The sequence below is a fragment of the Caenorhabditis remanei genome, chromosome II (assembly GCF_010183535.1).
Source record: "Caenorhabditis remanei strain PX506 chromosome II, whole genome shotgun sequence".
NCBI classification, from domain to species: domain Eukaryota; kingdom Metazoa; phylum Nematoda; class Chromadorea; order Rhabditida; family Rhabditidae; genus Caenorhabditis; species Caenorhabditis remanei.
Window position 1 is genome coordinate 6,389,416 of NC_071329.1, and position 13,961 is coordinate 6,403,376.

Here is a 13,961-nt window from a genome sequence, read left to right on the forward strand (position 1 = left end):
GAGATGCCAGATTACGCAATTGACACAAAAATGGAGAGGAGAAGGTGAGAGTCGTAAAAATGAATAAAAGAGCAGATAAATAAGACAGGTAGGTGGGGGATTGGGGGGAAGGGGTACTAAAAAGGTGACAAGGTCAAGAGTGTTTAGTAGAGATTAGGAAAGGGGGATTGGTTTGAATATGGTACAAGAGGGATGTATTTCTGTGTGTCGGGATGTCCAGATGTCCACTAATCCCAAAACTCAATATCTTCTATACACCGGATTATATAATCTTCGCTGTCAATTTACACTGACAATTACACTGACAATTTTCACAGTAACCGAAACTTTTTGCATTTCTATAAGATCTCCGAATCTTCTAATCCCCCATATCCCCCACGTCTTACAAGACTTCTAAACGAGAAAAATGCAAATGAATGTGCGACAAAAAGAGACAATGTTGTATAATATTTGAGGTCCCTCCTCGCGTGTTTCGAAAGGAATATGAGGGAACAACAAAATGGATGAGTTTCTGAAGAGAAGGAGAAAAAGAAATTGGAATTTTTGAAGGAAAATAAATGAAAATGCAAATAATGCAAAAGAGAATAGGGGTGAAACATTCGAGGAGCAGAGGAGGGAAATTGATGATGACTTGGTGACAAATTGACTTTTGAGGAAGAGGTTGGAGTGAAGAGGGAATGGGATTTTGACTTGGGCTAGGGGATTGCAAACCTAACGTTTCAAAAATTTCAGAACTTGAAACGTCTTCAGGAACATGACGGGTATTTGTAAACTTCCGAACCTGGTACAGTACCGTCCAAAAGGTTGTAAACTTTGGCCGTTTTCAGTTGATATTGGTCAACTTTGAGAGTGTGGTATGGTATCACTGATTGTCACATTAAGTAGATTTTTAATGAATTATACGGAACAAAAGTAGAGCTTCATTTTTGCAGTTGACAACTTTTTTGTACGGACACTCCCTAGAAAGTTATGGTCATTTTAAGCGGACAGCTCAAAAATTGAACTATTTTACACTGAAATTGGTCAATATGAAGGAGAAATTACTTTGTTAATACGTAACTTGCTAGGGAATGCTTGTACAAAAAAGTTGTCAACCACAAAAATGAAGCTCTACCTTTGTTCTGTAGGGTTTATGCATAATTTACTTTGTGGAGTAATCAGTATTACCATGACACACTCACAAATTTTGTCAATTTCAACTGAAACGGCCAAAATTTACAACCTTTTGGACGGTACTGTATATACAATACAATTTCATTTAGATATAAATGTTCACACAGAAATCTGGTTAGTCATTTTCTGTGGTTTTTGAGGTTCCAATGCTACGTACCTCTAACATAACCTTGTCATTGCTCTAAATATAAAGTTATTAGAAATATACACATAACTGTGTTCTGTTATAACATAATTCAATTATATTACCCATCCGCCGGTGGCTGACCGCTCGCTCAAAGTTCGGCCCGGGGACGCGGAGTGGGTCTCGACGCGACTACCGTAGTATAAAACTTTTTTATGACGAAAGTACGGTCAAGAGCCGCCGTAAATCGAAATTCCGCAACGAGACCCACTCCGCGTCCCCGGGCCGAACTTTGAGCGAGTGGTCAGCCACCGGCGGATGGGTAATAGTAATAGTTGGTAAACGGATTTGTGCTTGTTGGAAAGGTTAAAACGTAAGGATCCTGAATTTGTATTCTGCAATTTTATTAGATATCAGAAAACGCAATTTTTTACCGATTTGGAAAGAAAGTCACATTCTCATCAGAGTTGCATGGAAGTAAACTCAGAAGTTAGACGGAAGTGTGTTTTATTTCGACAGTATAAAACGAATTGCAAAAATATAAAGTTAATACGTTGTATTGATGGTATTACTACCTTTCGAGCATAGAAAATTCCAACATTTTACCTATCCCCTACCAGTAGACCTAAAAAAGTCTTCACTTCCGACTTCCGACTTCCGGGATATTTCGGGTATCAAAATCAGCTCTTTTTTCAAGTAGGGGATACGTAAAATGTTGGAATTTTTATGCTCGAAGGGTAGTAATACCATCAATACAACGTATTCACTTCATATTTTTGCATTTCGTTTTATATTGTCGAAATAAAACACACTTCCGTCTAACTTCCGAGTTTACTTCCATGCAACTCTGATTCTCATTATCAGTATCTCAAAATTTTTAGAATAGAAGCCAACGGCTCCTACTACTAGTCTTTCCAGTGATTTTTAAAGTCAAATCTATACAAAACATGTGTTTACTGCAAAAAAGACCCAGATAAAAAGAGATAAGAAGTACTTAGAAATATCCAAATCACATTTTCGGAAATAGGAAGAAGTTGACGGAATTAGGTGTGTATTGTGTAGTACAAACAATTTCTGATGTTTCATGGATTTATGTATGTAACTTCCAGAAAAAAACATGTTTCCAAAAACAAGAAACTAGAAAAAGTGCAAGATTTGGAAGTACTTCAAAAAAGGCAACTTAGATTTCAAGTACCACTGCTGATTTTTGAGCCATTTGAGCCGGAAATTGGAGCAAAAATCCGTGAGCAAAAAAAGTTATCACGTCACTTGAGTATACAAAGTAATGTAGTAGGCTTTGACAAAAATCAAGAAAAACAAAAACATGCCAAAACCAATCAAAATCAGAAGCCTATATATTTTTGATTTCCGTTATAGAGATAGAGATAGAGGTAGGGATGGGGAAGAAAAGAATACAGCAAATAAATAAGCAAGATATCAGAGGGGTTTTGAGAGTCAAAATAGAGGCTCGGACATTCGGACACACAAATGTTCTGGTCAGTGTAAAAGTTGTCAGTTTAAAAAGGTACAGTGACAATTTTTAGGTTTGGAAATTAGGGAGATCCGGAAATACCGAGATACAAACTGACGTAGGAGTAAGTTGGAATATAAACAACCTATCGAACATAATTTAAGATCAAAACGGAAACCGATTCCAAAATGAAACCATAAACAAAAGAACGTGCTCGCTGCTCTTCTCCCAATAAGTGGATAGCTTTTGACACCCCTCCATCTCTTCTTCACCATGGTGTTGCCGTCCCTTTCCTCTCTCTCTCACAAATGCGCCAAATGTGTGTGTTTGTATCTCATCCTCCCCACTAGCCTCCACTTTTGCACTCTTCCCGCCTTCAATGGAATATATTACATAAACAATAGAAGCGGAGGGATGACCCCAGTGTGAGTAGGTTTAGTTACTCTTTCTCTCCAAAAGATCTAAATGGCAAGGGTGTTCTCACAATCGGAGAGTCTCAAGTGGGTGGATAAAAGGGGAAGAAAGAAGGGCTTCGAATAGTTAAGGAGATGGAGCATCGGGAAGTATGTTAAATGGATTCAGATCGGATTTCGGATTTAGAAAAAGTTCAGAATTTTCAGAATTAGGTATTCTACCGGATCGCGGAGCAATAAAAATGGAAGACCAGTTTTCTGTCCATTTGTCTGTAGGCATGTCTGTCCGGATGTCCATACAGACCTGCTCATAGAAATTTAGGTTGGCAGGCAGGTGGTGTTCTCCCTGTATTTTTATATGTCTGTCAGCGCGTTTGTTTGTCCGCAAGTCCGCTACTTTTTTGAAATTTCTGAATCCTCGTACTCAATTCAGAAAAATACCTCAAAGTTGATCCTTGCATCCAAGCACAGATTCACGGAAACCCACAAACACCTTGGGCATCCGGACATCTTGACATCTGGAACTCGGCCCTTGACAAGCTAAGCGTCTAGCCAGTCGGGCATCCGGACGTTCGGACACACGGACTCTCAGACAAGCTCTCAGACTCCAAGCCCTATAAACTTCGAGTGTTTAATTGAACTCCTACACTGACAAGAGTATTGAATGACGTCGAATTTTATTTGAAATTGAAAGGAAGCGGTCTCCCAGAAAAGGATCATGTGTTCAATTTCATCTCTTATCCATCCTCTTCCATTCTTCTAAACACCAAAATGATGATTTTGGTTTTACGATGGCACTTCTGGAGTGAAAGGGATCTTCAGGGCTCAAGACGAAGGAGGGGTGATATTAGTAAAAGAAAATGACATATGGGAGAGCCTCTCTAAAAAGACGAAGGGGTGTCAGGGATGAGGAATGGTAACCGGATGTGACACAAGAAGATACGGCGGTTTTGGAAAACATGACGAGGAGAAGAAGCGTTTCTAGAGTAAGTTTTTGGAAAATATTGGTAAGACTGGAAAGGAAAAGTCTAGAAATCTGGAAACTTTAACATTCTACCCGGGTCGGTTGTCTCTTTGCAAACAGTATGAAATCTCACAGTTTCTACCTACAATCAGAAGATCAATATCTTAACAAGAATGGACATCCGGTCATTAGGAAATACCGACAGACACACAAACTGACAGAAAAAGTTTAGGAGTGCTACTAATTATTATGGAAAACAATTTTGTTTTAGTTTAATGTCTAAAAAACCAATACTAAAATCTTTTTAAAACTTAGGAATTCCATAACCGAAAAAAATCTACAGTATGATCAAATAAATGGGAAGTATGAAAAACTGGGAATCTGGCTGAAATGCTCAGATTCTTTTGAAAAAAAAACGCAATTTTCTAATTTTCATTTCTAAATTTCAAAATGGAAAATATGAATATTCGAAAATCCGGACACACAGGGATACAGACGGGCAAAAGTTTTCAAACACCCAAAAGCTGAATTCAACAGAACTCAGAAATTCATGCTTTGAAAAGCCAGATTTTCTGGTATTAAAACTTTCGGTAATCTGGACACATAGACTTACAGACAGACAACAGAAGAGAACGATCGAACCCCCAGAAACCTAGAATTTTCCCATTTCGAAAACGAAACTGACTACTAAACTGACTATCCAAAGTGAAATAACATAATACCAAAAACGGTAAAAATTGATGTTAATCTTTCTAGGTTTATATTCAACACGAGAACGGAAAGAGAGAGATGAAACCTTGTCGGCGCCACTTTTACGACCCCATCCCTCCCGGTCCGTCCCTCATCTCACCAGGGTGTCAAATGTTATGTCAACGTGTATATCATTCATCAGAGAGGCAATAAGACTTTTATTTCTTGTGTATTACTTTTGGAACATTTGAGGAACATAATGGTGCAGGAGAGGAATATTTGTTCCAATCAACGACCCGAATCTCATTAGCTTCTTCATTCAATCTTAACGGATGCTTGAAGAAAAGAGGAGGAGAGAAGTACGAGAATGTTGGAACAGAAATGAGAGAGAGGGAGTTTGTTAAGATGAATTGCTATGGAACGGGAGGGAGTTCAAAGACAAATGAGAGGAATTGAAGGAATGATTCGAGAAACTTTTGAGATGGAAAAGTTTTACTGATCAATATTCAGTTCATACAATAATTGAGGAACTTGAAAGGAATGAAAATGTGGGAATTCTGTGTGGTCTTTAAATTTAAAAAAAAATCTAAAACAAACTCGAATACAGTACATTGCTACTGAGTTCCTGGTTTACGACGATTTAATTTATTATGTGTCCCTGTTTCAGTGATACATCAACCGAAAGTAAGTATTCTGATTGTCTTTCGCAAATAATTAATTTTGTGAGTAAGAAAATTTTGAACCTGGTTTGCAACTCATGCAACTCTAGCTTCCAGGCTTTGAGGCAATTTTGTAACGAATGATTTTTTGTTGAACAACCATGAGACTACAATTTTCCATTTTGCTATCGTAGGGAAACCTATGGTAAAAAGTTTTAAGGGATACAAACATGAAAATGAGAAAATAGAATAGCCTTGTGATTCGAAACTGTAAAAGATAAATTTTTCAACTCAAATTTTGCCAGAGCTTCTATGCATAAGCTCGCTTTACATTTCTGAGAAAAGCTTTTAAAACTACAAACTAGACATCTAACTAGACATAAACTAGACATTCAAAATGATAATACAAGTGAAATTCAGTAAGCAACAAAAGTCTTCTGAATTCTAACGTCAAAATTTATTGGTCTTGGAATACTGATAGACTTGTACGTTTTCCAAAATTAAGATTTTAAGAAATCAGAATTCATAAGATCTCCGAAAGAACTTTTAGGGGCATGGCTTTCAAACTATCTATAAGTTGTTTGGTAATGAGCGTTTTTGATTACGTAGATACCGTTTTCTGTTCTCACCGAAAGAACACGCTGATTTTTAATACAAAATGGGATTTATGTAGTCGCGATTGTGTACGCCCAAATTTATAGATTGTGTGATAGCCAAAGTTTCAAAGACACCCCTTTTATGGAAATATTTTTAAATTCCAAAACTTCAGACCACACGGAAACAGTCTAAAAGTTCGGTGTTCTGCAAATGCTACATTTCGCCATCTGGAATTTATCAACTTTAGTATAGAGCACTTAATGCTGCAAAACCAGTGCTATTATTCATGATCCACTGCAAAACTTCATAAAGAACAAAGTGATTAAAATGTACTAATTTTTCCTAGGGGATCAAGCTCAAGCTCCATTCAACAACCAGCAGTAACCTGAATACCAACTATAAAGGTACAGAAAGAAGCGGAAAGGAGAAAAAGAATAGTGTTTTAGTTTTTAAGCACAATTGAGTGAAAGAAGGCAAGAGATGAATCTAATTATGACTCCTTCTCCTTTTTTCCGTCTTCTGTGTGCATGTTGGCGATGGCATGTACATGATGATGAGCGTCGTCGGCGGAAGACAGAAAACGAAAATATATAGATGTATACTAAGAAGATGTTGATGGAAGAACAAAAAACGAAATAGTGTGGAAGTGACAAGGGGGGACATCCGGACATACATCAGCACGGTGGGGTAACAGTTACGGTAACTGAATTGATTCTGATTCTGTGTCCAATTCCTAACAAGGAAGATTAGTTTTCTCAAGCGGTAACAGTCACACTTAAGTGAAACTAAACCCACTTGAAACAGTAATACTGGCAGGAAGAAAGGAGGAAATCTGGCTAATAACTGTCTCCTTAATGCCAAAGTGAAACGAGAAATGGGTGGAGAAGGGCTTTTACTCAAAATACGTCAATTAAATAAGAGGAAGCCTTCTCCTTCTTCTTCTCCTTCTTCATCCAAAACCAATCTGGCGCATTTTTGCGGACACATACATTGTTTGTGCCCTCTTCCTGCCTGCTACCAGCCTCCTTCAATATATCATTTCCACCAATCTGGTCATCTGGATGGCCAGGACTCGCCTTCCTAACCCGATTTGGCTACTTTAATCGACGGCAATTGGTCTGGGGTGGCGACTATAGAGGCATGTGTCACTTCTGGTATAACAAATCATTTGGGAGACGTTTAGTTAGGTAATAGACCGGTAATGGAGAGTGAAGGTATGAGGGAAACTGTTGATGGCGGGGTGAGTGGTGGTCCGTGGTGATAAGGGGGATTGGATGATAAGGGAGGGAAAAGGTCATTAAGGGATGAGCTGGTGATAGCGCTATCTGAAAGAAAAAAGAAATTAATGACCGTGGTCCCACAGAAGGTTGCAGTTGATATTGAGTTGACAATGGGCAGTGGTCTTAACGACGTGTCGGAAGAGTGAGCTGTCAGTTAGTACAGTTGAGTTCTGGTGAGAAAAATTAGATTCCAGATTTACTATTAGCGTATCATACAATCAAAAATGAACAAGAAACTCTGAATCAGGAAGTCGATTTAATCTATAAATTCTACTAACTACAGTGCCGGTCAAAATGATATCATATTTTGCCTTTTTCAGTTGAAAATGCCAAACTTTGAGAGTGTGTCATAGTAAAACAATTTTAACAATTTCACAAAATAACTTTTTTATGAATTAAACAGATCAAAAGTAGAGTTCTATTTTTGTAGTTGACAATTTTTTGTACGGACACTTCCCAGAGGGTTATGGGGTTATGGTCATTTTAAGACGAAATCTCGAAAATCGAACTATTTTGCACTGAAATGGGTCGATTTAAAGGAAAAAACACTTTATCGAGTGGTAACTTGCTAAGGAACATCCGTACAAAACCGTTGAAAACTACAAAAAGAAAGTTCTACTTTTGGTCTGCTCGATCCACAAAAAATTAGTCTGTCGGACTGTTAATTACACTATAACACACTCTCAAAGTTCAGCATTTTAACTCTATTATACAATACGCGTTAATGTACATACAGTACAGCTCAAAAGTATATTAAGTTTTGCATTTTTCAGTTGAAAGCGCCCCACCCAACTTTGAGAGTGTGCCAAAGTAAAACTGTCTGTCCCACAAAACAAATTTTTATGGATGAAACAGACCAAGAGTAGAACTCTATTTTTGTAGTTGGTAACTTTTTTGTGCGAGCACTTCCTAGCAAGTTACATATCGTCAAAGCAATATCTCTCTCAAATCGACCAATTTCAGTGCAAAATAGTGCAATTTTTGAGCTGTCGTCTAAAAATGAGCATAACTCTTTAGGGAGTGCCTTTACAAAAAAGTTGTCAACTACAAAAATGAAGCTCTATTTTTGATCTGTACGATCCATTAAAAACCTAGTTAATGGGACTATCAGTATTACTATGACAAACTTTCAAAGTTGGACAATTTCAACTAAAAAAAAACCAAAACTTAAGATATTTTTGAGCGGTACTGTATCTACTGTGTCCAAATATTTTTTTTTGCTTTTGAAACTTTGGCTGGATTAAAGATTTCCCAGATGTTACATAGATTGGTTTACTGGCATTCTTCCTTTCAACTTTGGTAGCGGTCAAATCAAAGTATTGGTTCAACAAACATTACCATATTCAATTTTACGAATGTTACATCTATTATAGAAAAATACTGTTGAATCTAGAGAACTTCTACCTAAAACTTCCAAGACTAATCATATTCTATGATTTATCCAATCGTTTAATAACTTTCTCGATTATTGTATCTGAAAAGAAAAGAAAAAAACACGGTTTTTTTGTTGTGAACTATTTATTTGTTCGTTTTTTCACTTCTTTTTTATTACTGATTTCAAATTGGCTGGAATTGAAATGTCAATTCCAGTCATATCCAGTTTCAGTAATTAGTTACACAACATTGTTTTTTTTGAGGGAAGGGGAACATGGGGGACAATTTTAATTGTGTTTAACAAAAAATGGATCACTTATGAAGCTTTGAATCAGTCGGGATTTTGAATGAATGAAGAGAAAAAATTCGGACCTTAAAACTTCAAAAGTCAGGGGTGCAAATAAAAGAATAACCTTTTTAAAAGGGAATTATGGGGGGTTGACAATAAAAGAAGGGAGAAACTTCCGGAGCAAATAATAGAAAAAGTAACCGATGAATGTTTTTTTGGGGGAGGACAAAGAGAAGAAAGATTTTTTTGGGATTTTAGTTTTCACAGATTTCAAAAAGAGAAGAATTACAGGGAAGAATGGTTTTGAACGGACAGAAAAAATGAGCTTAATGAAAAGGGAATTAGAAAAATAAAAATCTGAAATTATAAGAAAAGAGAAAAAGTGGAGAAAGCAGATTGGAGAAGGTTTCAATTATTGGTATTTAGTTTTTTGCTTATTTTTTTGATTTTCAGAATTTTTGAGTTTTTTTCGATTTTTCTTTGAGAAAGAGAGGCAGGGGTGGGTATATGAAGTGAGTGAGGTAGAAAGTGAATATAAAATAATTTGGGGGGGGGGAGGTCTAAATATATGGTTTTCAGTTGCCCATCGAATCGAATGGTAGTCGACCGTACTTCTCGTCGATCGGCACTTTATCCAATTCGGCGAACAACTCCAGCTCATGATGGCTTTTGTAGCTGTTGTCCAAGTTTGCTGAAAATGGGAAAAATTGAATTCAGATGAAAAAATGCAACGATTTTTGTAAATTTTGCTTTAACTGTGATACTAACCATGGATTACTGTATCACCACCTACTCTAAGCTGACTAAGGATTACTGTAGCAGGTAACAGACGAGACAAACTCACAGTTGACGCGTCGCACAAGATCATGTAGCAAATTCTTCGGCACAGTTTCGGAGGTGTCTCGAACTCGTTCGAGATACGGACCAAAGACGAAGTCATCGAGTGGAACAGACGGTGTCGGGATGAAGTACTCGTGCATTACTGGAAAATGGAAAGTTGAATTTAAAGGCTACCGTACACTTTAGAGACGTATATGTAAAGAGAAAAATGTCACTATGACTACTAAAAGCTTGACGAGAAGTGGACGGACGAGATGTCTATGATTTATGTGTTTTTGGCGGGGATGTGTGTTTGTTTATTATTAGAATTGGCTATTAGGGCAGAAGAGTCTGTCTGTGTGTCTATGTACCCGGATATAAAGTGTCCTGAATTTTTCAGTTAGATGCAGTCCGTCCGCCTGTACATCCCGATGCCCTTTTTGGAACTCACACTGCTCCACAACGTCTCTGTTCGACAACGGATCTTCCTCTTCCTCTGTCTCATCCACTGCCTCCTCCTCTTCCATCGAAACTCCAGCCATCAAATCACACAGATCCGGCACTATCGGTTTCGGTCTCTGCCATTTCATCGGTGTGATCAATTCCACTCCATTCGCCGTTCTCTGCACAATCACCTTGCAGTCCTCTGTCTTATTCAACCGATTTCTGACGAATGCTGGTAGAAACGGACACGAGGCTGCTTGGAATAGTCTCATGTCACTGCAACATGGAGCCAGACAGAAGAATTCTTCGTCTGTCAGCGTCTTTCCTTGTGGACGGTTCTTGCATGAAATCTTCTTCTCGTCGAAAAGTGAGCTGTCTGACGTCGTTGGATGGTCTCGTTCAATCATTTCTTCCAGTGACATCCTCGGGAATATATCCTGATCCGATGTCATTTTGAGTGAATTTCGAACTGGGTCCGTGAACTGATCTAATCGGAAATCAGTGACTTCTCCTTGATTAAGACACGTTACGAACTCCCATTTGCTCGGGTAATGTGGTGCATTCACACTGGGAATTGGCTCAGCGATACCCGAGCAAGATGCAGTATCATCCTCGGCGACAGTGCTGGTTGGTGGCTCTGCGCATGTTGAAGAAGCACACGATATCGTGGAAGAAGACTCCTCGGAATCTGATGACGTGCCGGATGTGTTGCTGGATGACGTGGATGACGAGGCAGAAGAAGACGATGATGGGGATGGGGCGGGTGTCGCTGGAGTGTTGGTTCCAATGATTTCCCGAACACGTTGATCGATCACATCTCTGATCAGATCACTGTTAATGATCTCTTGGACGGCAGTGACGACACGTTGTTCGACTTCTGCACTGATACGAGATTCGATTGAGCGAAGCGTTTCGTCGATTGATTTCAGGCGATTGCTCATCTGGAAAAATATACTTTTTAGTATAGTGAGGTAGAAATGGAAATGGGAATGGGAAGGACAAAAAAGTGTGTATCTAAAGGGGAACGAGGAGCAGATGTGCCGCCGAATGGAAACTAGGCTACGGCGCAATTGTCATGGATTTCGACTCTTCGTTTCGTCTCCTCGTTTCAACTCCTCGTTTTAGAAGACGTTGAGACAAGATTTATGACTTGGTGACAGGCAGTGTGAATCGGTGAAAATGAATGGATGAGCTCGAGAATAGACATAAAAATGGAAAGGAGTAGTCTCGTTGGCGCCTAGAGCTGAGAACGTTGAGTACTGAGGCATGGGATGGAAGGGATCTAGGATTTCGTTATTTGCTAAACGAGCTGGACAAGCAGACAATATAAAGAAATGTAGCCTGAAAATTGCTACAAGCTAACATTATTTAATCAAGAAAAACTCTATGGTAAGGAAAAATAGGATCTGCCCACTTCGTAAATTTGCAACGCAATGCATATCAGATTGAACAAATTCTCAATGAGGTGAGCTCTCAAATGTTGAAGCTTTCTAAGTGTGTGAACCGTGCGGCAGAATTGCAATGTGAGTGTGGCCTTAGACTTTTCTGAGCTTTTTGCTAGATTTTTGACGAAAACGGGCGGTCAGATTTTCTTTTCGGGCTCCAATGCTCAACCGTAAGTGAAATTACAAAAATGAGCCCGGATCAGCTACGTAGACCTCCGACTAATGATATCCAACGTCAAAGCTTAATCCACCTTTGTTTTCAATTAGTTTTCAATTAGTCCGCTCACGTGTCCACCTTGCTCTTCCTAATGAGCTGTTCCTGCTCCACATCGAACATTCGAAAAACATATAATTAGTCGGCATTACGTCGTCCTTCTTTCAATGTTTCACCTGCAGTAGTCTCCACCTCATCAGAATGAAATCAACCAGTACTACTAGTCCACCCTCTTTCCCTTAATCCCCTTGACCAATTATCTCGAGAAGAGAAAACCAGAGGTTGAGTGAAGAGAGACCATCTTCCTCTTCATTATCCGATCGGTGTCACTAATCCCCTTTTTCCTTTTTGTACATAGATAGAACATTATAACAAGAACAGATTGATGATGAGAGGTAGGTGGGCACAGAGAGAGGCGGCTACCGGAAAAGAAGAGAGAGAGAGAGAAGGTCGGTTAGGGGGACTGTTATCTCGATAATAGGTGGTTTTGGTGAGGGGAAAAGAGAGGGAGAGAGAGACAGGGGATGGTCTTATGACAAACAAGTGTGTGCTCAGTGAGCAACTGTGGGCTTTCTAATTGTTTTGTTTTGAGGTTGATGAATGGATGAACTGGATTTCATTAAGGATAAGCTGGAACACTTCAGAAGACGAGATAGGGAAGATTTTGGAATGTGCAGCATCCTTGGGAACTATAGAATCCGAAAGGTTTAGGATGCAGTAAGAGGCATTTTCTAGAACTATCGTTTACAGTGAAATTCTTTGGGATCATTCTAATATGATGTCATTTGGTGTGAATTTCGAATTTGGTCCGTGAACTGATTAAATCGGGAATCAGTAGCTTCTACTTGATTAATACATGTTGCGAACTCCTATTTGCTTTGGTAATACGGTGCGCTGACACAGGGAGTAAGTACCCCTTTGAAACTCCATTAATCAGCTCAAAAACTGATAATAGGATAGCCGAGGAACTGTAATTTTAGTAAAGCTCACAATTTTCCGGTTATAATCTCCTGGATATTGATAATGAAAACATCAAATTGCAAGTCGATAGACTATGATTCCCATCGAAGCTTCATTCACCTTTCATCCCTTCTAAGTTCATATCAGCTGATCCTTTCCCTTCTTCTCCTCACAGATCGCGCGGCGCAACATGCGCAATAACTATCGGATTCTGTCACTTTTTTCTCTATTCAATTCACCTATCTATCCAAGTTTTCATCACCTCCTCCCCCACTTTCCTTAAACATATGTCTCATTTACAGGCGTGGCTACTAAAGGAGAGATAGAGAGACAGAAAAGCATGAATGGAATGCGGAATGCAAGACGAAGGAGGCGCGCGGGCAGACGGCGGCACTGTGCGGGAAAAAGATGGAGAATATGATAAGAGAGAAAGGGAAACTGAAAATATATGCTATGACACAACTAACCATACGCTCAAATCGATACGAATTCCGACTTCGATCCGCTGCCTCTCGATTCTTCTGAATTTGATGCTGATATTTTTCATTGCGACGAGAAGCGACACTGCGACAATCCAGCTGCATGTCTTGACCTGGAACAATTGTAAAATAATCAATTTTAGGATAATTAAACTGTAAGCATCTGGAAGACGTGGCAATAGCTGAGGAGAGAAAACGAGAAAATGAGAGAGTGCGAGAGGGGGTCCAAAACGACGCGCCGGGTGGACACGACGATGCGTATAAACAATCGAGTGAGACGCACACGTTGCAGAGACGCAGACGTCTAGAGGGACGAGGGATACACATGGGACATGATGCAAATGAAGAGGGTGACACAGATTGGTGTGGTCGATATGAATGAATGCAAATACCGATATGTGGGAAGAGGAGAGGAGAAAACGAGAGAAGGAAGAGAGAGCGATGCGGACGATGAGCGGCGGCAAGCGGCAAGCGCGGGACCGAAAGTAGAGGAGAAGGCACTGATAACAGGGGGGTCTAGGGGGGTACTTGTGTGTATACGAATTGGTCGGGATGGCTGGGTGGAG

At 39.3% G+C, this 13,961-nt stretch overlaps 1 protein-coding gene across 1 annotated transcript; it reads right to left on the reverse strand.

Moving 5' to 3' along the window:
- Window positions 1-9,609: 9,609 nt before the first annotated feature.
- On the reverse strand, window positions 9,610-13,500 carry GCK72_004865 (uncharacterized protein; the record flags this gene model as incomplete). The annotated part of the gene is made up of 4 exons (XM_003093069.2): window positions 9,610-9,725; window positions 9,879-10,016; window positions 10,305-11,238; window positions 13,384-13,500. The coding sequence occupies 4 exons, from the start codon at window positions 13,498-13,500 to the stop codon at window positions 9,610-9,612; spliced, it is 1,305 nt and encodes a 434-aa protein (XP_003093117.2).
- Between the last annotated feature and the right edge of the window lie 461 nt (window positions 13,501-13,961).